General features: G+C 44.9%; 2 protein-coding genes across 5 annotated transcripts; one reads left to right on the top strand and one right to left on the bottom strand.

Moving 5' to 3' along the window:
• Positions 1 to 3,560: 3,560 nt before the first annotated feature.
• Positions 3,561 to 12,723, top strand: ROPN1L (rhophilin associated tail protein 1 like). 3 transcript variants are annotated; one of them, XM_075052062.1, is made up of 7 exons: positions 3,561 to 4,069; positions 6,341 to 6,498; positions 8,150 to 8,273; positions 8,445 to 8,606; positions 10,910 to 11,085; positions 12,112 to 12,198; positions 12,605 to 12,723. In XM_075052062.1, the coding sequence occupies exons 2-6, from the start codon at positions 6,368 to 6,370 to the stop codon at positions 12,173 to 12,175; spliced, it is 657 nt and encodes a 218-aa protein (XP_074908163.1). In that variant the 5' UTR covers positions 3,561 to 4,069; positions 6,341 to 6,367; the 3' UTR covers positions 12,176 to 12,198; positions 12,605 to 12,723. The 3 variants fall into 3 exon arrangements, with proteins under 3 accessions (XP_074908163.1, XP_074908164.1, XP_074908162.1); XM_075052063.1 differs by lacking the exon at positions 3,561 to 4,069 and adding an exon at positions 4,091 to 4,420; XM_075052061.1 differs by lacking the exon at positions 3,561 to 4,069 and adding an exon at positions 4,524 to 4,884.
• On the bottom strand, positions 12,396 to 22,902 carry SNRNP48 (small nuclear ribonucleoprotein U11/U12 subunit 48). 2 transcript variants are annotated; one of them, XM_075052059.1, is made up of 9 exons: positions 22,786 to 22,902; positions 21,850 to 21,963; positions 21,636 to 21,696; positions 20,692 to 20,766; positions 17,807 to 17,995; positions 16,906 to 17,027; positions 16,299 to 16,414; positions 15,038 to 15,202; positions 12,396 to 14,105 (listed from the first exon to the last, which is right to left on the bottom strand). In XM_075052059.1, exons 2-9 carry the CDS (start codon positions 21,871 to 21,873, stop codon positions 14,066 to 14,068), a joined length of 792 nt encoding a protein of 263 aa, XP_074908160.1. In that variant the 5' UTR covers positions 21,874 to 21,963; positions 22,786 to 22,902; the 3' UTR covers positions 12,396 to 14,065. The 2 variants fall into 2 exon arrangements, with proteins under 2 accessions (XP_074908160.1, XP_074908161.1); XM_075052060.1 differs by lacking the exon at positions 22,786 to 22,902 and adding an exon at positions 22,062 to 22,502.
• Between the last annotated feature and the right edge of the window lie 260 nt (positions 22,903 to 23,162).

Raw genomic sequence — 23,162 nt, 5'->3', positions numbered from 1 at the left:
TGTTATGGAGAACTTGTTTCAAATCAAACTGTTGTCCTTGGTTTTGCACTGCTTTACAGATCCTGGGCGAAGTGAGGTTTGTTTCTGAAACTGTCCATTGTGAACTTTCAAAAAAACTCATCTCCTTATTTTCACCTGTGTTTTGGGAAAGAAGATGGAGGTTGTATAGAACAAAAATTAAATAACACTACTTTTTTTATTGTTTAAATTTTAATAGTTTGCCTTATTGTGCTGTGTGTACTCCTCTGGCATAGAAACTTGATTGTAAGTGAACTAACTGGCTGTTACCAAGACAGCTGACGAGCTCTGTACCAGTGGCTTCCACCTGTGCTAGAGTAATACAGCATGCAGTGGTCTTGCATTACTCTTCAAGTGGGAGAAATTCTCTGTGTGTGCGTGCTTTCACCACAATTTGTGCTGACCTTGGGTCTTGAACGGAGGGGTTGGAGATGCGTACTGGCTTAATTGTGTCCATTTTGCGATGGTAAGAATCTAATGCTGATGGTAGTTCTACAGACCTTCACCCAAGAACTGTCAGATGGCTCTGTAGCTATCTTGTGCACACTGAAAGAAGTTAATTGCAGCATGGCTTTGACTGGTTTTTACACAGATGATTTTATATTGATTCAAAATAGTTAAAACTCTGCATCCTTTCTCTGACTCCCCCTTCTCCACTGGGTAAAGCCTAAGTTACTTGTTTTCATTTCTGAGGGCCCTCCAGAACCTGTAACTATTTTCTGTCAGTAACTTCCTGGGTAAGATGCCAGCTCCCAGCACCAATTACAGTATTCACATCACTTTTCAGCTGAGTGCATTAACTCTTTCCTTGCTTTCCCCTAAGCTTGAGCAAAGGTCTGCGTACAAATCTGCACAGCAGCCCCAGTATTCTTCAGAGAACTCTGTAAAAAGCCCTTTACCTTACAAAGCACGAATGACTGGTTTGTTGATTCCACTGCCTGGTGTGCTGATCAGTGTCATTTTGTTTCCTCGTACTCCACTGCCTGTCCGTTCGTCTATATATAGATCGGAAATTCTTTGTGGCAGGGTCGGTGTTCTTGCTCTGCTTGCCTTGCGGATGGGCACTGTGCAGCCTGAGCAATGAGTGGGGTTCTTAGCAGAAATGATGATACAGATAATAAAAACATTGAGCAGGGAACTGAATCTTGGTAGTATGATGAAGTTAAGGATGAAAAAAAAAAGGAAGCTGTCTTCTGAAACAGATAAGGAAACAATTTTTACAAAGCTTAATGGTACGTTAGACCTCTTTTACTCTGATATTTCAGTTCTTAATTAGATTAACTGGAACTAAAGAATTGCATAGTTAACAGCAATCTTAAGTCTATGATTATTCCAGACAAGCTATGCTTCTGGTTTTAAGTGCTTCATTTAGAAGTCACCATAAATTGACAAACGATATGCCAAAATCAGTTACTCAATAATGGGAATTTTTAGGAGGTGGTATTTCTAAAGGTCAAATACTGTTCCAAAATAAACTGAATGTTTTTAATTCAGTATAATACTGAGGGGTGGAGCGATGGCAAGATCGTTTCACAACTCTGCACATCAGTTTTGCTGCTTTTATGCTTACTTGCTGTTACCTCTTGCTTGTTGAGTAGTGGCCAGCGCCAAAGCAGCATAGGTGCCTCCCCCCCGCCCCGTATAAGGAGAAATCAAACATATCTGGAGTTGTCTGACATCGGGGTGGGGGGGGCACTTAATGTTACTCGTCTGGTTTATGTTAAATTGCTTGGCTTTTGAGGAGTGTTTCTGTTCCTGGAAAACAACATTAGTTTTACCTAGAGAGAAGAGACTTCCTTGTTGTTTACAAAAATAGAGAACACTGCAAAGCTTGTTAGTTATTTATGCTGAATAGAATTTATGTATTAGAACCTAAACAGTGAAGATCTGCGTTGGTGTGCCACATTCAGCAGATGCAAATTCCATTAATGACCTGGTGAAGTTCAGTAAGGGATATCCTGGATCTGAAAATGCCGCTGCATTAGAATGCAACATACAGGGAATATTTTGGCTAGTTGTGACCAGGAGTTGTGGAAGCAGCAGAAGAATTTTGAAGCTTGAAATCAGGCAATGCTACTATAAAGCAACAATTAGGTCCATGGATATACTTTTAAATGCTCTTTATGTAACAGAGTAATTGGTAAAATGCATGGGGGGGAAGTACTCAGTGTCTAGGAAGAATCTGAGTTACTTCTTCCGCTGAAGCTACACTTGGTGTAGTTACTACCTGTGTTTTCATAGAGTTTGATCAGCTTTTTGTTAAAGTAAATTGTTCAAGCCTTACTATCTTTATAACTTTGGGCCAAGATTCTCAACGTGACCCATCAATGTCCCTCTCACTCTGCCTTTCTGTGATCTTTTTCTTCCTCATTGAAGGGATTTGTTGACCTAATGGCCACATTACCTGCGTAATCCAGTTTTCTTAAACTACCTTGCATTAACCTGCTTGTAATTTTATAACAACTGTTGTCACACCACCAACCCTCAAAACTGAAGCCTGCCTCCCTCACCTACCTCTTGATCTTAATTTTACTCACCAATATCTTGGAGGTAATTCCATTCTTTATTATTTGTTATGCTGTCTTAGTCTTCTCTCTTTTCTGTCCATGAATTACAGTAAAGTTTAAGCAGATGTTTTAGTGTAATTACATGTGAGAAGCATGCTCCTTTTAGCTAAAAATAAGAGTTCCCTGACTTTTTAAAAAGGACTTGATATCCCAATATGCCAAACTGAAAACAACATGAGTAATTATGCACATACTTTGTGTAGTTAACACAGGACTAATGAGTAGAAAATGTGCGGTACATCTGGTTCTGCTTATAAACCAGGAGACTCCGTAGTAAGGATGATCGTAACTCATGTCACTGCAGGTTTCTGTCACCCTGTTCCAGCCCGTGTCCCCCCCCCAGTTAAATACATGATCATCTCTGGGCTGCTGGGATCAAAGGAGAGAGGAGAGCAGTGCCCATGCTCCTCTTTCTGCAAGGAGCAATCAGCATATCCCCCAGAGGTTTTTTTACTACTTTATGCAGTATGTCTTGTTAATTTTTGTTATGTGTAAGCATTTATACGAAGATCAATTTAGTCAAGCCTTTATGGATTAAGCATGTTCTGGAGCAGCACTTGATTAATTGGTCTGCTATTTTTCAGTTATTTTTCACTCTTACATGAAAGCTTTAGCCTTTTGCTTTTTCCACCAGTTTGCAATTCATATAAAATAACATGTTTTAAGAATGCACAGGTTTTCATTAAATACTTATAGAAAAACTTTCCACCTACATGCTGCTGTTTCTCATAATACGGTCTGGCAGCTTTATGCATGATTTCGCTGCACTGGACCAAATAGCAGGAAGCATTGAGGGTATGACATTTACTTTTTGAGAATTTTTAGGGTAGTTCCAAGTGTGTCCAAGGACTGTGTCTGAGAGAGAATATGAAACTTGCCACTTACCTGTTATCCCGAGACACCTTTGAAAAACTGCATTGTGAAATTAATTAAATTCCATTCTGTAAACCCCTGCAGGATAATGTTTTGCTACAGGTATATTTTGGTATAGAGTTCTTAATTGTTTTAAAGCATCTACCCATTTAAAGAAGAGGTGTGTCATGCTATGTCAGAAGCTTGCTGTTTTCATGTAGTTGCAGGAATTTGCGAAGTATTTTGAGGCCCAATACTTGCCATGTAGCCTGCACAGAGTATTCATGGTTTATGAAAGATTAAACAGCTGTTAAAATGCGTGCTTTTTGTTTTCCAGAGACCACCGTTTTATCTTTGCCCTGCGCGGCCTTAAATGTTCATCAGCGGGGATGTAACGTGGATTGAGAAGAGCTGTCTTCAAGTCAGACTGTGTTCTTTTGCAGTAACTGTTTGGCCCGTTTCAAGCGTGCAGCACCTGGGTCCGCGTCTGCGGAGCGGTGAAGGCTTCCCGGAGCGGATAATCCTACGATGATGTTCACCTGAGCGCTCGGCGTACTCACAGCCCACGATGGAGGGGACGCTGCTTTATAACGAAGAGACGCGCTAGTGTCTTTACGGAGGACGCCATCCAGGTTACCGCCGGTGCTGGTTTTATCCGCTGCCGCGGGAAGAGTGGAGGTCTTGGAGGCTTTGAGGCAGAGAGGGCGCTTGGCTCCGTGGCGTTTGGGCCGCCTCAGCCCGCGTCGGGCCGGGTTTGGAGCAGCGGGAGCGGGGAAGCGGGGAAGCGGCTGTGTGGTGGGGAGAGTCCCCCGGCCGTCCCGCTGTCCTCCATGTCCAGGCCTCTGGAGGCCGACCGGGAGGGGTGCCCGTGGCTGAGGCGTCCTTGGAAGCCGCAGCTCCTGTGACGGGGAATTTTAGGGAACGCGCTGCCCTGTACCTCTTCCACAGCGGTTCGCGTCTCATCCGGGCCTGGAGAGGAGGAGGTAGGAGGGAGCCCGAGGCAGGGCGGACATGAGCTGAGGGGAAGCGTCGCCATGGTGGGGGGGAGACACGACACGCGGGGGTTTGCTGAGGGGGGGCTGAGCTCCCCGACGGGCTTCACCCCCGACAGGGTCTTTCTAGAAACTTCCCGAAAAGAGCTGGAAGGCAGCTGTTGCTCGGGCGTTTTCGAGAACGTCGCCAACAACCCTCCGTCCCCGCCTTCCCCCCCCTCCCCGGGGCCTCGGCCTCCTTCCCGCGTTGCCCGGGCAGCGGGGCCCGTGAGGCGGAGGGGACGGGGAGGCCGCTGAGGAGGAAGGAGGAGGAGGAGGAAGGAGGAGGAGGAGGAGGCGGCCTCTGAGGGGTCGCCTCGGCCGGCTGGGTGCTCCCCACAGCCGCGGCCCTGCCCGCGTCCTCCGGCCATTGTGGGCTCGGGCTTCGTAGCCGGAACGGCCGGAGCCGGTTTGGGGTGAGGGAAGGGAAAAACGGGCAACGGGAGCTGAACGGGGAGGGGGGTGAGAGAGAGGGGAAGGGCGGGTATGGCGGGAGGGGGTGTGAGGGGGGGCAGCGGTGGGTGCGCGGGAGGTTCCCTCCGAACATCGGGAAACGCTTTTTATTTACCGTCAGGGTGACCGGGCGCCGGCACAGGTTGCCCAGGGAGGTTGGGGAGTTCTCCATCCTCGGAGAAACTCAAAAACTGCCCGGGCAGGGTCCTGGGCAGCCGGCTCTGGGGGCCGGGGCATCCCCAGAGGTCCCTGCCACCCCCAGACCTTCCCTGAGACTCTCTGAGCAATGGCTTACTAGGGAAAAGCAGGTCTCGTGCTTTTTTTTTTCCCCTTCTCTCTACATTTTCTGATTAGTTTTTTTACTCTCTTCTTTGGCTGCTTCCCAAGGGCGCGTGCACACACACGTGTGTTCCTTCCTCAAGGCTTTTCAGTTCTCTACCTTATCCTGAAATCCCCAACTTCTTGCCTTCAGCTTCAGTCTCTCGGCTGGAGCTGGGGTTTTGAATTGTTGCTGAAAGTGTGTGACCAATGTAGTAATTAAATGCACACTCTGAAGTCTGTCCCCGATGCAAATTTGCCGCACTGGAGTAATGAAGACGCTGTGCCCTGTCTGCGTTTTTCCAGAAATGAAGTTCTAAGCATGGTTTGATCCTCAAAGGAGCCCTGAGTCACAGCAGACCCATTCCTCCATTGCTGACTTTTAATTTATTTTTTTTTCCCCCAATATAGAAAAATTCACATGATAGGGGGAGAAAGCCACCTGCCAGGTCCTCTTATTTTCATCTTAAAAAATTAAAAATAAAAAATCTAAAGGGATAAAGGATGCCATTACACTGATTCCTTTCTCTATGCTGTTGCTTTTACTGCTTTTCCCTTCTGCAAACAGCTGATATGTTTTCAGCTCTTGTTGCTAAATCAACTGAAGTAGGCTGTAGTTTGTCCTTGAAAAGATGAGGAGAGTGCCCGGATTTCCCACCAAACATGCTCCATTGCTATAGTGGGAGAAGGACCATACAATAACCTACATCTCTCCCTTCTTTTGGATCCTGGGGAACAGGATTCCTTGCAGCAAATAAGTTGCATCCTGAATGAGACAAACCTACCTCTAGAGCTGTATGAGCAAAGCGCTATGTGTAGTTGCAGCACATGTGAATGTTTTGTTCAGCACTATAATTTTTTTGATGTAAAGCCTGCCAGGAGCACAAATTAGTAACTTTTTGCTACAGCGTTTTTTGAATACATAAACACAGTAGAAACTTGGTAATCTGCAAGTAAGTCTGTTGGTTCTTCAGTAGCCCCAGCTGTCGAGTAGGATGGGAGAGAGTTTGGGTACAAACACTGTTGGCCCCCATGTCCACATGCAGTTTTTCATTCACTTTCTGCATCTGTGAATTGCTCTTTGATTATTCTTTCTTTCAGGTCCTTGTAACTGAACACAAACGGACCATGCCTCTTCCAGAAACCATGTTTTGTGCTCAGCAGATCAAAATCCCCCCTGAGCTACCTGATATTCTGAAGCAATTTACTAAAGCTGCTATTAGGACTCAACCTCATGATGTTTTGCAGTGGGCAGCTGCGTAAGTATGACGTTCACGTAACGATGTAGTGCTATGCGTATGGACCCACAAAATCTTGCTGCTCCTGTTTATTGTACGGTGGAGCTGGCTTTGAATGTTAAACCAACCTCGTTATTGCATACACGCTTCTGTGCATTAATGCAGCATGTAAGTGTTTTAAAAACAGTGTAGTACTTGATTTGTTTTCTGTTTCATTAAGGTTTAGGACTGGCATATTTCTGGAACAGTTTGATTTCCATATAGGAAAATGCATCTTAATTTTTTTGTTATTAATTTCTCTGTCCTGAAGACCAAACTTTTTTTTTTTTTCTTTTTCCCCTCCTCTCATGTGAGACTTAATTCTTGGAATTTAAAGGAAACCTAGAAAATAGCTTTCTAATTCTTAAGCTTGCTTAGGTTTCTTTTTTTTGTTTCCAGGAACAAAACTAGGGAGTCTCCTTAAACGTTACTGAAATAGGAAAAGAGCCAGAAAAGTTGCAACTTTTGGGCGATACTCCCCATAATAAATCTCTTACTGTAAAGTTGATCTAACATATTTAAATGTTTCTTCTTTAACTGTTTTTTTTTTCTTTTACCTCAACTGCTCACTATCACTTTTTCCTGTTCTATGGTTTGTGTGGACAAGCTCTTGAAAGGTATCTGTGAGATGTTCTCAGTTGGGGGGACTGAAAAACACCCGTACTCTGTCCATGAGGGAGGGGAGGCTGTTTACAAAGCCAGGCGGGAGAAGAACTGGGGCAGAGCAAGGTCTGAACCTGGTAGCCATGCAAGGCAGAGCAAAGCTGTGGTTTCACAGGCGCTGTCGTTGTTGCAATGCTTGACCCTGTGAATAATCAGATGGGGAAATGGATCCAGCTGAAAAATAGCCCAGGTGTTACGTGTACATACGTACTGTGCATTTATTTCTGTACAGTCACACTAACTCAGTTCTGCAGTGCTGCTTGCCTTGCATTTTGGCACGTATTTGCACAGCATGGGATAGCCTGGGTGCAGACGAGGGAGGACGAGTGGAGAAACCCTTAAATGAGACCTACCACTGACTGAATGAAAACTAACTTTTCCTTGCACGGTTCAGATTGCTGGCCAGTTATGGCAGAGGTGGTTGCTCTTAAGGCTGTGGCAGCCTTATAATTAAAAGGATGTGCATCTAATTCCCTGTCTGCTCTAGTCTTAAATTTTATTTTGGAGTGGACAGAAATAGCAGAAAGGCTGATGAGGGAGTTGCAGCATAAATAGCCAGTTGTGCTTTTCGGGCAGTGTGTGAGGGGAATGTTAAGCAAATGAGCCCTCAGGCGCTCCTCAATCAAATGGGAAAAGCCTGCATTTTGGTTTGCAAGCACACTCTGATGTTAATAAATCACGCTCTGCCTTTGCCAAGAAGGTCTGAGTATATCATGCATAAAATAAGTTAAATGCCTTAAGAATTATTAGAATGTCGTAAAAAGGAGCGTGTAAAGCCTAAAGATTGAGGTTTCCGCTAAAAAGAAAGGTGGTATCTGGGCACGGGGAGATAGGAGTTGTGTGTGCGGGCAGGTAGCCGAATACTGCCACTCCTGCGCAGGAGCGTGCGGATTCATTGACTGAACTGTCCGAGCGTTCACTTCTGTGCAGCCACGGGCATTGAAGTGTGTTGCTCTTCCCATTCACTTAGGTATTTCTCAGCGCTGTCAAAAGGCGAGCCCCTTCCTGTGAAGGAGAGGATTGAAATGCCTTTAGCAGCAGAGAAAACAGATGCTGGGTTGACCCCAGGACTCCTTAAAGTCTTGCACAAACAGGTACAAACAAGCCTTTATCAAATGTACGATGCTATTGAGGAATGCTGATGCGTTGGGGATGATTGGGGAGACTGAGTGTCAAGTATTTGATGTATTTTGGGGAGAGACTGCGTTCTTAGTTTCATTCTGGTTTTCAGAGTTCTTATTGCAATACCATGATTCCCTTTAAAGCTTTCTCCCAAAGGCACGGTGAATGTTGCAGAACTGAAGGAAAAATGGAAGCACCTGTGCTTGCCAGAGGAGCAGCTGAAAGCCATCCTGCAGCTGGGTGACTTCGGCGAGGAGGTGGAATGGATGAAGGTTCTGGCACTTGGGTGCAGCGTGCTTGGCGGGGTACGTTCACAGCAGGAGCCAAACGCAGACGGTATATATGATCATATATGAGGTAGACCAAAGAACAATTAATGCAAGTGGATTTTGGGGAATGGTGATTGCTCTTGCGGCAGCTGGCAAAGCGGCTTGCCTGTTTACTTCTCTTCCCCACCAGCTTTTGGTCCGGGAGCTTAACCAGAATGAGGACTGAGTCCTCAGTTTGCTGGGATGGCAGTAGAAGAGCAAGCATGTCCGCGGGGAGCGTGGACCATGAGAGAGAGGATGATAGAGGAACGATGCTTATGGCATCAGTGTAAATGTCCATAGAGGAGAACTGGAGGGAGAAATTAAAACATCAATTTTTAATTGATTGTGTAGTCAATTAAATTTTCACAGAAGCAGTTAATGTTACTAAATCTACATTTAATTCTTTTAATGTCAGTAATAGAGTCTCAGGAGACCATTTCAACAGAATGAGAGATTATAAAACACACTAAGCTGATGTTCTTCTGAAGTATAATTTCTGCAGTAGGGAAGAAGGGGTACTAAAAAGAAAATCCATGTTAAATAGTATTTTGAGAATGTTGCAATATCTGGAAGCCCTGAATGTTGACCTGTCCTGGTGATGCAATTGTGTGTGTGTATTTTTATTCATTTCAACTGTGTATTTCTTGATTCCAATCCCCCTCCCAACATGATTTTGTAATTTGAGCTCTTAATTTAAAAAAAAGTAACAGCAACATTACTAATTTAAAAAAAAAATCAAAACAAAACCAGAGTCACAGGAACATCATTCTGATGCAGCTAGACAGACTAAATTTACATCCATCTATTCATCCTTTCAGACACTAAGTGAATGATTTGATTTCAGCTCTACATAATGAAACCTAAACTTCAGTTTCCTAAACCAGAGAGGAGGACACACACAAGAAATTTACATTCATTTCCTGCAGCTGTAAATTGTGTTCATAGTTGAATATGGTCACAGTTAAGATACAAGAGTGGACAGGTATGAACTACTTGAGAACACCAGTCACCTGAAGTATCTTTCTGTAAAGCACTGATGTGTTTTTACAGCCTTGGAGAAAGGACCACACAGGTAGCCTGTTAAATTGTTTTTCAAAGGTGGCAAAATTAATGTGAATAACTAACTTTGCTGAATTGTAAGAGACAGAGGGAGGCAGCTTGCAGTGGCAGGAGCAGGAAGGGCAGTAGAGGGGTAGCAGACTGCGGAGGGTAGTCCGCTGTCACGTAAGCAGGTGCCTCTCCTTCCCCAGGGAGGGCTCCTGGGGAAGAATTACATTGAATAAAACTGCTAAAAGGTTATAAAATGACACTTCTCTGGCCTGTGTTTGAGATCTGGAACAGGTATTGCATTTATTTCAAATATTGCTGTCCTACTGTTAGAAAATACTTATCATTTTACAAAGTCATCGCTTGCTTGTTAATGAAGAGGTAAGGATAAATTTTGAAAAAATATTACTACGTGGGTTAAAAAAAGGCCTGTGGATCTGTTGGGTTTTGTTTTGTTTTTGTTTTTGTTTTTTCTTTTCTTTGTTTTGATGGCATCCAACCAGTCTTTGACTCAATGAAGCTCAATGTTGAATTTTTCCACGTTTCCCTGTATAGCTCAGCCAGCGTAGGGTACTGGATTGTAGACACTATTGAATAAAGGATTTTTTCAAAGTAGATTTGGAACTAATACTTTGAGGCATGTTTGTTTTTAAGGGAACTCAGATGTTACTGGGCTTTGACTAAACTGAAATATTCTTGAAATGCTTTTTTGCTTTTCTACTAACTACTAAAATGGAACTTGCATACAAATAGGGAGAACAGTAAATATCAGCACTCCTAAAAATTAATATCATAATAAAAATCATCAAACCCATATACACTTTCTGGGGTTTGTAGATTTGTCTGTCTAAAATGCTGCTGAGAATTCATTTAGATCCATTGAGATAATAAACACACACACACACATATACATATATCTCACTAGGTATGGTGGTGTTGGAGCTTTTGTAGTAGCAGAACAGAGCAATTGGGCCATATTGGAGACAGAGCTCAGACTACCTCATGCAATCTTTAAATATGATGGGATTATGGTATTTTTTACTCCTGTCTCTACTAGAACTTCGTTACTGTTTCTCATCCCTGGACCTGAACTGGAGGGTAAACTTGGGGTTGAAAACTAGGTAATGATGATAAAGCCTTCATCTCGTTTACACTCACTTTTAGTGGCTTACAGTGTGGATTTTGTCATGGTATGCAAAGGATGTTCGTGGCTCTGATACTGCTCCTCTCATTTCTTGAATCCCCTGCAGTCCTTACTGAGTTCAATGAAACATGCCTGCGAAATCTTAACAAGGGACCCAGAAGGTGGAGCGGCTCGCATTCCCTTCGAAACGTTCTCGTTCCTTTACTCGTATTTGGCCAGTATCGATGGAGAGATACCAGAGGAGAAAACTGAAGCGTTCCTCCACGGAATTAAAGAACAAGCGTAAGTAAAAATCCGTGCATGGAATTTTACTGTATTGATCACCTCTGGGTTCTCCATAAACCTTTAATTTCAGGTGAATGGTCCATCTTCACTTTCGGTGTAGTCATGATGACAGGAGTAAAGGTTGACTAAGGTTATATCAAAAGTGTAGATGTTTCTGTAGATGTTTAATTTATTACAAATTTTAAAAAACATCTTCCCCCATCCATCCCTCCTTCCCAGGCTTAACTCCACTCCTGATTTTCTCTACCTACCCCCCTCCAGCAGCACAGGGGGACGGGGAATGGGGGGTTGGGCTCAGTTCATCACCCCTTGTCTTTGCTGCTCCTTTCTCCTCAGAGGGAGGACTCCTCACTCTTCCCCTGCTCTGGTGTGGGGTCCTCCCCGGGCTGCAGGTGGAGATCTGCTCCCCCATGGACCTCCCTGGGCTGCAGGGGGACAGCCTGCCTCACCATGGTCTTCCCCACAGGCTGCAGGGGAATCTCTGCTCCGGCGCCTGGAGCATCTCCTCCCCTCCTCCTGCACTGACGTGGGGGTCTGCAGGGCTGGGGCTCTCACATCTTCTCACTCCTCTCTAGCTGCAGTTGCACAGTTTGGTGTTTTTTTTTCCCCCTTCCTAAATCTGTTCTTCCAGAACCACTACCACCGTTGCTGATGGGCTCAGCCTTGGCCAGCGGTGGGTCCGGCTGGCATCAGCTCTGTCAGACACGGGGGAAGCTTCTAGCAGCTTCTCACAGAGGCCACCCCTGTAACCCCCCCGCGACCAAAACCTTGCCCCACAAACCCAATACACTTAGATTGCTACCAGCTCCATGTCCATGGGAGCATAAAAATGTGTGAGCACACAAATGAGCTGACTTGTTTTGGCATGACAGTTACCAGATTGACAATTTTTAGTAAGAACCACTTTTTAATCACACCGCTCTTCCTTGTGGTTCATATAAACCTTCACTGTATCTTGTCCAACACACTAGGATTTACCATGTTAAAGTGCTGTTCTAAAACATTTGGTTTGTTCCTTTCCAGTGACCAACAAACTGGTATGGTGCTGCTTAGAAACTTTCTGACCCAGCCCTCAAGACCGTTTTGATCAAGCCTACTCTTCAGCACCAGGTGAGAGGAAAAAACACCAACAAATAAATACAGGCAAGAAAATAATTTGTGTTCAAAGGACCAATATTTGCACATTACAATACAACATCCTCTTGTCTAGTACTTCTTTATCCCACTCCTGCAATCGCCCTTCAGTGGATGTTAATTGAATACATAGTTATACTGTTCTCCTGCCTCCCAAATACTGATGCTCACACCTAGGGTGTGATACCTTCACTCATCCATTTATACAGAGTAGAAGGTATTTGGTATGGATCTTCCTACCTGTACTTCATAAGTAAGTAAGTGACTGATTGTAAGAAAAGAAGTAAAACACAGGATTAAATTGAGAGAAGATGGGACAGCTATAACTGGTGCATTTCTCATTACACTTCTGGTAGCACTGACTTCTTTTTGACTCTTACAGCTTATCTTTTGACTGCCTTGTCTGCAAGAACACACTCTACTGAACAAATAGTTTTACAAAGCCTTACTCAAGAGAACTTCATGAGAACCCTGTGGCTGAGCTGGTAAAGAAACATCAACTCAAGAAAGGACTGCAATGGTTCTGTATTGTTCCCCCTCTCATTAGGACCTTTTCAGAACTTAAGTATCTTTTCCCATTCTTAGATGGACTTGTCTAATTAAGGATCTGTTTTAAAGTACATCTTGTTTTCTGACAGGAAAAGTTACTGCATTTGTCATGTAGGTGAGTAATGCCTGCCAGAGAGTTCAGCTTGGGTTTGAGTTGAACTAGACTAAGTAGCGACAGTTAATCACACTTAATTGCAGAAATGATTGAGGTTAGAGACAGGATACTAGCGGCTACAGTAAAACTGGAGAGGCCATTGCCAGGGAAGGCCAAACCCAGGAGTGTATGGAGCACCGCTTCCTGGCAACTCGGAGAGAAATATTGTAGGAAAGATGGATCTGCAAGCTTGTTCTTTTATAGTCACTGACTTCATGGAGGTGACAAGCTTGGCTGATGATGACTGACCTTGCTGTAGTAGCTTGTGTGAGGAATTAACAGAACTAGAAACTGGCTATGATAAAAATCTCACTGAAGTTAAGTGGAATCCTCATGCACACCCTTACTACATACCTGCACATCTTACATCTAACTGTTTTATATCGGCCTCTATCACTAATAAATATTTGTAAGATAGTCTACAGCATGGGAACTCCTCCTAGTTATTTCTGGAAGGAAATGGGTATTGCAGTCACCAATATTACACTCCCCACTAGTTTCTGTGGAGAGCTAGGTCCTCGTCATCTTTGCCAGATGACACTGATCCTAAATTTCTTTGAGCATGAGCTTGGGAACAGTAACTTTCCAATTATTGTCCTTTCACCACTAGCTGCAGCTGAAGATGTTTTAGCCTGTTGGAGAACTCTGAGGTCTGCCCTCTGGTACCTGCTGTAACTGGGCAGTAAGTGCTGTCCTTGCAGAACACAGCTCCCCGAGGTGACGGTGTCAGGTGGGAGGGGAGGAGAGGAGCTCTCTTCATGTTCCTTCCGTTTGTAATTGATCTGAGACTCCAGGGATGAGCTCTGTTCTATATCCATTAACTGTGGGCCAGGAAGGCAAATCAGTACAGCCTCTCACAGATTTCATTCTCAGCCTTGTCAGACTGAACTCAAACAGATGAGAGAGATCAATATAATTTATGAATAGATGCATTAGTGTTACAGATTTACACACTTTCTGGTATATACTGCTTCCATCCTGACAAAACTTAACACGATTCCATTTTTGTCTCCAAGCACAGCTGTGATGCAACACCAACATTATGTACAAAGTGTTACTGTCCCTGGCACAACAGCGGTAACGGTAGTTCCTGCACAAGTAATTTTTTGAAAAGCTGACAAAATAATCAGGTTCTTGTTTCTACTTTCTTCTTTTATGTCCGTGATACTTGTCTTCATCCCTGAAACAAAACCACAAACATTGTGTGGGCTGTTAGGCTCAGACTGACAGAATCTGAAGGAAAATAAAAAAAAATAACTTGGAAAATAAAACACTTTCATTAAATGTAATCATGTCCTCTTCTAAGGAAAGAAAGTAAACTACTTTAAGACAGTTTATTTCCCATGCTGTTTTAAGCAAAGCCTTGTCATGCAATGCCATAGTGGCAATTAATTTAGCATGAATCGCATCACTGCATAATGAAGCCAATTTTGAGAGAAGCAATCATTCCCATCCCTGCAGTACTTATCCACAGCATTTCTTCTGCATGACATTTAAGTCTTTGCTCAAACCCAGGTCCCAGACACCTACAGTCTTGCGGATACAAACGTGCCCTTGTTGATAGTATTAGAAGGTGTGGCCTAGATTTGTTTTCTTTCACCTAAAAGTATGTCCAGAAATACTGAAGAGCAACAGCATTGTTTTGAAGCATCTGCCATGGAAAAGCTAGTCAAGTGATCATACGTATATATGTTATTAGTGAAACAAATAACTCTACTGACTAGGTCCCAGTGCAACCTAGAGCAGAAATCAGCATTAGACAGGACGAGCACACTTAGCTGGTTAAATGGACAATACGTCCCCCTCTGCGTACATTGATCAAGGAGTAGAACAGCCTGTGACAGTACTGCGCTAATCCTGCAGCGTGCTGTTGGAAGTGTCACCTTTCAGATGTGAGAGTAAATTCTGAAGTCTGGATCACAGTTTCTGATCTCACAGCACATTCTGTTTAGTACCAGTAGCCTCGTGACGCTGGCTTGTTATACAGTACATGAGATGAGCCTAGCTTTTAAATTGGGCTAGATGCTCTAATTCTCTGCCTAAATTCTCATAGACAATGGCTACGGCTGCCTGATTCAGAAGCAGGAGTCAGCTGTCACTATTGATGCTCACCTCTCTCTTTTTCTCCGAGAATCTCTGTCTTTGCCTCTTTCACGACTCCGTTTTCGTTTATTTGGACTCCTGCTGGCCTCTCTCCTGTGTCTGCTGCGTTCAGTATCCTTACAGCTTCCTCCAGACTGCCGTGAGTCCACTGAAGCTGACCGACGGTCTTCCTTTCTGAAAAAAAGTTATTGATTTTATTCAATAAAAAGTTTCACAGTCATTATTGTGTTCAGTATCAGTTTTGTAATATAATGACCTAACAGTGTAAGACAGAGGACATACATACCTCTTATTAAGCCTCTCTATCTCCCTAAGAAATACAATACCTGCCAAAAGAGGCCCCATGTCTACGCTCTTATATGTGCACATCTCAGCACACTGTTTAATCCAGTTATTTCTTACAAACACTGCCCCTCAGTCTCATCACCTCTGCTCATGAAAGAGGAGACAGTAGAAGGGGTTCACCCTCTTCTGCTTTAAATCCCTGACTCTTCAACCACCTGCCTTAAGCTGCTACCTACAGTCAGAGAACCCAGCAAGCCTGGTCTCCTGTATGTTTTTTACATTTACCTCCATTTTAATGCTGAAAACAAACAGCTCAAGTGTCACCTTTTAGTTAGTTTGTTTCAACAACATGTTCACCTCAAAGATCTCCTGAAGAAGCACAAATAGACTCTCACTAGGTCATAATTCCCTTATTTCAGCAGCAAATGTTTGGAAGAGTGTGCAGCGTTGCTTGACACAGGAAGAAATATGTATACATAAACCACATTCCCAGTTAGCACAGCAGCATTCACATTGATAAGAACTGTAAAGGGTCCCCAGATTTAGTAAGTTATGAAAACCTTTTCTCTGAGGTATTTTATATTATATCTACCATAGCATTTCTGTCACGTGGTAGGGAAGTAGAAGAAATTGTGTACTTGTATTTTCAAGTGTCCTTCTGTCCCCAGCCATTACACATATATATGCAGCATTTGGACACCGGAGGAGTGCTATTCATTCCCCAGCTCCACCAGAAACTACCTGTTCCCCTGGATCCCTTGGAACTTGCCTCCTTACCCCTGAAAGAAAGGTAGTAATTCATTTTTCCCCATCTTTCATGCAGACAGAGCTTCTCAAGCAAGAGTGTAACAGAATTAGTATAAAATAAACTGTGCATATCTCTCAGCCAAGGTTGGTGTATGTCCTATTGGAAAGGGGTAATAGGATAACGTTACAGGCTATCTGGCTGCTGACATCCCAGAGGAATTTCCCAACTGTGACATACCTTCCTGAAGATTTTGACTTCCCTCCTTCACATATCTCTGCATTATCCAGCCTATTCTCCTCCTGCCAGTGATTGCTGAGTTCTTCCATATGCACACCAATCACATCCCGAATCACCTGCAGATTAAGATAGATTAAAAACAAACAACACAAAAAGCAGCATGTCATGGTAGTGGCCTGAACTAGCAACTAGACAGCAGAAGGTAAACATCTCAAAAAAAAACCCAAAAAACCAAACCCAATAAAAAAAACAAACCAAAATACCACCAACCCCCAAACCCTATACATTAGATGTTTGAACAGAAAGTCTTATTTGCAGAAACAGGTATTTCAGCATAAATCTAAATAGCACCATTTTACAATAGACAGTCAACTGTATCTTGCTGGCATTTTCACATTCACAATTTCATAGTCAGAAATGCTCCTGTTATTTGTTACTTGCTGCAACAAACCAAAAAAAGACTCCTCTGTAGTTTGCAACTCTATTAAGGCAGGGTACAAGAAGCAGAAAGAGAGACATTTTCTTTGTCAGAAAGGGTATATCATTGTTTATGCTGATAGACAACAAGCACTTTTGTGCAAAAAACCTCTTTATTTTCAGATCTCACCTCAGTGTAAGACTTCTTTGTTATATGAACATTCTTAGCCCTGTATGACTGCCGCCGCCTTTTGTAGTCTCGCATTTCAGCCAGAATTTCAAGATGGGACTTTGGACCTTTCTGACTATCATCTAGCAAAAAATTGGAAGTAAAACAAATGGTCGTTAGCAGGACATTAGCACCTGCAGGTACGCAAGTCTGGTGCTTTAGTACTAAAAGAAGTCTGAAACATAAAATATATTGTGTTCCTTCTGAAGTTTCTCTGGTATTTAGTAACTATTATGAATTTGGCACAAGCTTCCTCTCCAACCTTCTTGCTGGCTGTTTACACAAAACTAAAAAGCCACCAAGCAAATGTTGTTATGTGATCTCAGTCTCCTAGCAGTGATCCAAATCAATATATGGGCTTGCGATTTGGTCAAATGCCTACAAAATACCAGCCATAAACACAGATGCTTATGTTGCACTTCGTACAAACTGGCATGACTCAACAGGGATGAGAGGCCTCAGTCCAATACACCCAACTGCCAACCTTTCTTGTTCAGCTTTTACTCTTAAGTGATCTTTAATCTCATCACCTCTTACAACAAATACTGTTCCAAGCTGCGCAGTAAGTTGGCAACATTAAGCAACCTGAAGTCAGTTACAGCAAAGACAAAAGATCCATCCGCTAAGGTACACACAATACGCGTGTCCAGAGCAGAGCACTGAGGCTTTCTCAGAAGGAAAACATGAAGGATAGCAAACTAGTGTTTTCTGATGCCAAGTCTTCATTGTGGCTTTTAAGAACAGCATGCTTTTCACAATAAAAATAGCACAAGCAATTCTGTTTGGCTTTCGACAAAACTCATCTAACTACACAAAGTGAAAGTTCTGAGCCATAAATTCAACAACAGATTGTTCTTCAAACCTTGGGTGATTTTCGCTGCTAAATCCACAAAGAGATCGCTGTCATTCTCCGTTATTTGGGATCTAGACCTCTGTTTCTTTGTTTCCTCAACAACATAATCATAAAGAGCAAGGCGATCAGCTTGAGTCAGGTCACAGGTGAAACGCTTGTGATTTTGAGGAACTTCTACAGGCAGCAATGAGTAAGACCCTGGAGGTTGAACAGACACCTGTTATTAGTAAAACAGCATAGTTATACAGGAAAACACTGAGAAGCAAAACAAACAAACAATGCAGTAAACACCCATGCTGTTTTCATCCTTCCCCAACATACCTGTAAGAAGTTTCATCCTTCTTAATTTGAAAGGATAAAAATTGCTCACAGAAAAAAAGGCCCAAATCCTTCCCCTGCCCCCTGCAAGCTGTATAACCTCTCTTGACTGCTTACACTGTTAGTTATGGGTTTACATATACTTTGAAGGGATCATACTAAATTAGGTCAAAAGGACACTCTGTATTGTCCCATCAATTTCAGCTCCTGGCTTAGAAGATAAAGCAAGGGAGAGGAGGCTGCAGCTCTAACTTGTGGGTTTGTCTTACTCCTAAAATTTTCTGTAAAGTACTAGCTGCAAAATACCTGTTGTTCTGTCAGCAAGAATGAAAGCTTCTAGGAGATTAGGTAACTGGGCACTGTGCAGATCAGTCTCACTCACACTGTCACTTTCTCTACAGAGCTTTTATAATAGACTGCCACAGAAATTTATAGCTAAAAGGGCCACAAAGGCACTTTCAAAATGCTCCAGATTAGCTCAGATAACTAACTTTCGATTTACGAAAACAAACACACTGACTGCACACTCTTCTTTCCCCAAATGATCAAGCCAGTACTTGCTCTTCCCATTCCCCAGTTAAAACACATATCCTCCAAACAGCAATAAATCCATTCTCAATTCATTGCAACAGCAGCAAAGTGACTTCCCTACAGATACCGGTTGCAGTATTCCAAGATATTGCCTGCAGAAAAGCATTTTACTTGCAAATGTTCAACTTCCCAGAAACCATTGACCCGACCTCCGTACTCCTGCTCCCCACAAGGCACGATCCCACACAGACACAGGTCTCCAGGCAGACAGAGGAGCCAACGCATATGACAGTGTACGCAGGAGCGTTCACAACAGCAAAGCTGCTGCTTCTCTAGATTATTCAGCACTTAACGGAAGCTGGGCAATCTCTCACATCCTGCTTTCACTAAAGACACCAAAGAAGAGGAAGAAGAGCCACAATAACCCTACAACAACAAACCTAAAATACCAGATTTCCTCATTACTGTACTTGGAGCCTAAAGCAGAACTTTTCTAATCCAAACTACAGATTTAAACACGAACACTAGAATTTTATTTTCAAAATGTACTGTTCTGACAGGGTCATAGAAGCCCATAAAAGCACCCTAATAGTTACGTACTTGTGATTTTACAAGAATGTCACAACTTGTGATTAACACCAGCTTTCCTGTCGTATTATATGGCTATTCTAATAGTCAAAAAATGGTTAGAATTTTTTAAAGACAAAGAAAGAAAATTAATTCCTTTGATACAGTTAGTCAAAAGGAAATTTACAATGGAAAAAGACTTTGCATTTGTTTCTGTTGCCAAAGACTTTAAATTAAACAAACAATTCCAAGTCAGTAAATCTTACACTAGGCCAAGACACCACAATGAAAACCACCCCAGGACAGTTTTAGTGTTATCTTCAGAGAAACACAAGCTTGCAGTGAAAACCGGATAGCAAACACTGGCATCTAGTGGCTCACTGATGTAGCTCTGCGATGCACCACTTGATAAAGGGTTTATCTGTTTTTTCTCTACTTGGATGTGCTTGTGTCAAATTAATGCGTTACCACTTCCCTCCAGAGGAAATGCACCCGACGTGCTCGAAGCGCAGTGCCCATCACGGGAAAGCTCCTTCCCAAGCAACTGACTGTTAAGGCTCCACTTGCTATGCCAGCAAAACAAAGACAACATGAAAAGCTATGCCTGAGCAAGCGCTGCTGTATTTGACTTGTCAGGAAAGCAGAACAAATGCACTTGTCCTCCTGCACATGTATGCTTACCAAACTAAAGGACTACAGACAGTAAATCTTTCAGGTGTTGCAGTAATTTCCAAACCATATGCTGCAGCTCTACAGTGGTTTCTACAGGTAGCCCTACTTTTCTACTCTGTCTTGGTCTGAACTCTCAAAGAGAAGCATTGCTCAGTCTTAACCTGGTCCCCAGACTGGTCACAAAACCCACTGAAAAATGAAACATAAAGGAACAAATAAGCTGAGAGCAGTGGCAAAGGACAACATCATATTTGCAGATGCGCCAGCATATTTCTTATACAACCTCGTAACACAGTCTTGAAACAATTCAACATAGGAACAGGCATGTGCTTGGGTTTTGATCTGAGGAGTTGTGGACAAGCACATACAGCTCTCATCTAGCAATTAATCCTTAAACAAAACATTACATGAAGAACAAGGCTGGAGGCAGCATTAGAAGAGTTTGAGCCACAAAGAGCACAAGGATAGTATCAGAAAATGCAGGCAGAAAGTAAAGCTTAGGTAGTGGGATGGGAAGTGAAGGACTAGCGCTTTAAGAAACGCCTGAATTTTGCAGTGGTGATTTTCCAGTCCTGAAAAGAACTATAGGCATGAGCCCAACAGACTCAAATTCTCTCATCTAGTTGCCCCGAGTAGAGAAAGTAGTTATGCTCCAAAATAGACAAAGGAAGGAATATTAAAAATAAGTAAAAAAAATTCCTCACAGCAATTCATAAGTAGAACGAAGGAAGCTGCGAGAGTGGAGACAAGAGCAGCTCTCCACATGAGAGCTGACAAAGTTGTCTCACTATCTGCTTGCTACTTACCTTCACTGTAGCCTGTGCCTTCTTTCGCACTTTGAGCTCTAGCTTGCTTAACAATGTGAAACTGTAGATCTTTATCTGCAGACAGAGAAGACAAAAATATCACAGAACTTTTACATCAAGTACTTGGTAGGGTTAGTCTTTATTCCCTAACCTCTATTATGAGACTTATGGTATGTTACAGAACATTGTAGTTTTATTTATGCATAAGGGATGGTCTGAACTAAAAATACCATTTTAAATTATTCCATATTTGAACTGAGGGGAGGGGGAAAAAAAAAAAACCAACAGAAGTATTTCTGGGTTACAGGGATATGAAAAAATAAATGCATGTATATTGCAACTCAGTTCTGTACCATTACTATATTCCCAAATTCTATGGCCAGTTTTTTCCACCTTCTAAGCATGTGTTTTAATACACTCTGCGCTTGATGCAAGGAGAACATAGGAAGAACCTGGCAAATAACCTAAGAGGAAAAAAAACCATCCTTGGGTGTGAAGATGAAACCCGTGAAGTGACCTACAGAGCAGAACTGCACAGCGACAGAACATAACAAGGGTAAATTAAGGCAAAGCACAATGTTGAGAAAAGAAACCTCCTGATGGAAACACTCGGGGTTTTCAGGAGGCCTTAGAGAGTTTACAGCTGACAAGGCAGTGGGGTGTGCTAACTGCGAGGACCTGGACTCTGCCCCACGGGGTCTCCCCTCGGCCCCTCATCCTCTGCCCCCTCCCTCAGTTCCATCCTCTTCCCCCCACCCCGAGTTTCCCCTCAGCCCCAGCTGCCCCCCCACACACACCGTGTCTCCCCTCAGTCCCATCCTCTGCCCCCCCAGGTCTCCCCTCAGCCCCAGCTGCCCCCCCGCACCCCAGGTCTCCCCTCAGCCCCATCCTCTGCCCCCCGGGGGGGGGCTGCCCCGTCAGGCACAGCCCCCGCTGCCGCTCACCCATGGCGACGGTGGGAACCTTGAGGTTTTCGTAGAAGAAGCTGGAGTCGTACATCTCAGCCTGCCGGACCAAGCGGCTCAGTCAAGGCCCCGGGGGCCGACACCGGTCGTCGTCCCCCCCGCCCGGCCCTCCGCTCAGCCGGGCGGGCGATACCCCCAGGCCAGAAGCGCCAGCCCCGGGCCGGGTGAGCCCCCCGCCCGCCCACCGACCCACCTCCTCCTCGGCGGAGTAGCCCATCTTGCGGAGCCGGCAGGACGCGGCGTGCCTCTCCAGCGACGCCCGGGGGACGCGGTGATGGACGTCGTAGGGGCACGGCACCCGCTCTACCTGCGGGCGGGACATGGGTCAGCCCGCACCGCCGCCCCATCCGCATTCCCATTCCTTATTCCCATTCCCATTCCCATTCCCCGGTGCCGCCGCCTCACCGTGTCCCCCAGCCACACGGCGCAGGGAGCCGCCATCTTTAGTGAGGGCACTCCTCCCACAGAGCCGGATGAAGCTGCGGCGCCATCTTGCCCGCCGGCGGGTTGCTGTGAAGAAGACACGCTGCGGCCGGCAGCCCGGCTCCTTCCTAGCTGCGGGGAGTGAGCGGCAGCGGCGGTGGCAGCCCCGGCGCGGCGGGAAACCCGAGGAAAGAGCCGCCGGGGGTGGGATGGGGTCGGGGGGAAGGCGGCCTGGGGTGCGCTGTCCGTCCGTCTGTCCGTCCGTCCGCCCGCCCGGCGGTCCGCAGCGCGGCGAGCGGGGGGATAATGGCGCCGCCTACCGGCGGGAGGGGGCAACGGCGGCGCCGCGGTGCCCGAAATGGCGGTCGGGGGGGACGCGCCCTCTGAGGGACAGTTGGGGCGGCCCGGGGAAGGGGCTCCGGCTGCCCGGGACCCGTTTCTTCTCCGAGCACAGCTCGGGTCTACCCGGGCGCTTCAGCCCCGTGCCTGTCAGCCACGGGGCAGGGGGAACGTCGGCCTCCTCGACGCCATCCGGCCCCTGGCGCCCATTTACCTCAGGCAGCAGGAGGAACGCGGTGCAAGATGGCAGCCCCCCCGCTCCCTGAGGGGATCCCTAAGGAGCAGGCTGCGCGGTGCAGGGCCGGGGAGCGTGTTTCTCCCCAGCACCGCTCCGTGGGATGGGGGGAGCCGGGTGGCTGCGGCGTACCTCCGGGAGTCCTAGCCCCGCTGCTTGGCCAAAGTGGTGAGAGCCTTCCCCTGGAGGCTGAGGGAGCGCTGGGACTCAGTAGAGCTGCGACGTAGGATGAGGAAAGAACGTCTGTCCTAAGAAATACATTTCACATGATTGACATTTGTGCTTGCCTATTTTTGTCGTCGAGGAGAAAAGCACATATGACTGGAAGGAAGAGCGGGTTTAACGAGGCAGGGTGGGGGGAAGCAGCACGACAGATGTAGCTGCCAGAATGACTCTTGTACATCTGCTTTCCTTAGCGGATTACAGCCCTTTCTCTCCTGCACGGTGAATTTGAGACTCAGCTGGGATTTTAGCCCTTTGAGAGATTTGCTGTCTCTAGCTATGTTTGC

This window comes from Buteo buteo, chromosome 20 (genome assembly GCF_964188355.1).
Source record: "Buteo buteo chromosome 20, bButBut1.hap1.1, whole genome shotgun sequence".
In the NCBI taxonomy this organism is placed as follows: domain Eukaryota; kingdom Metazoa; phylum Chordata; class Aves; order Accipitriformes; family Accipitridae; genus Buteo; species Buteo buteo.
This window is presented reverse-complemented; position numbering and strand designations above follow the sequence as displayed.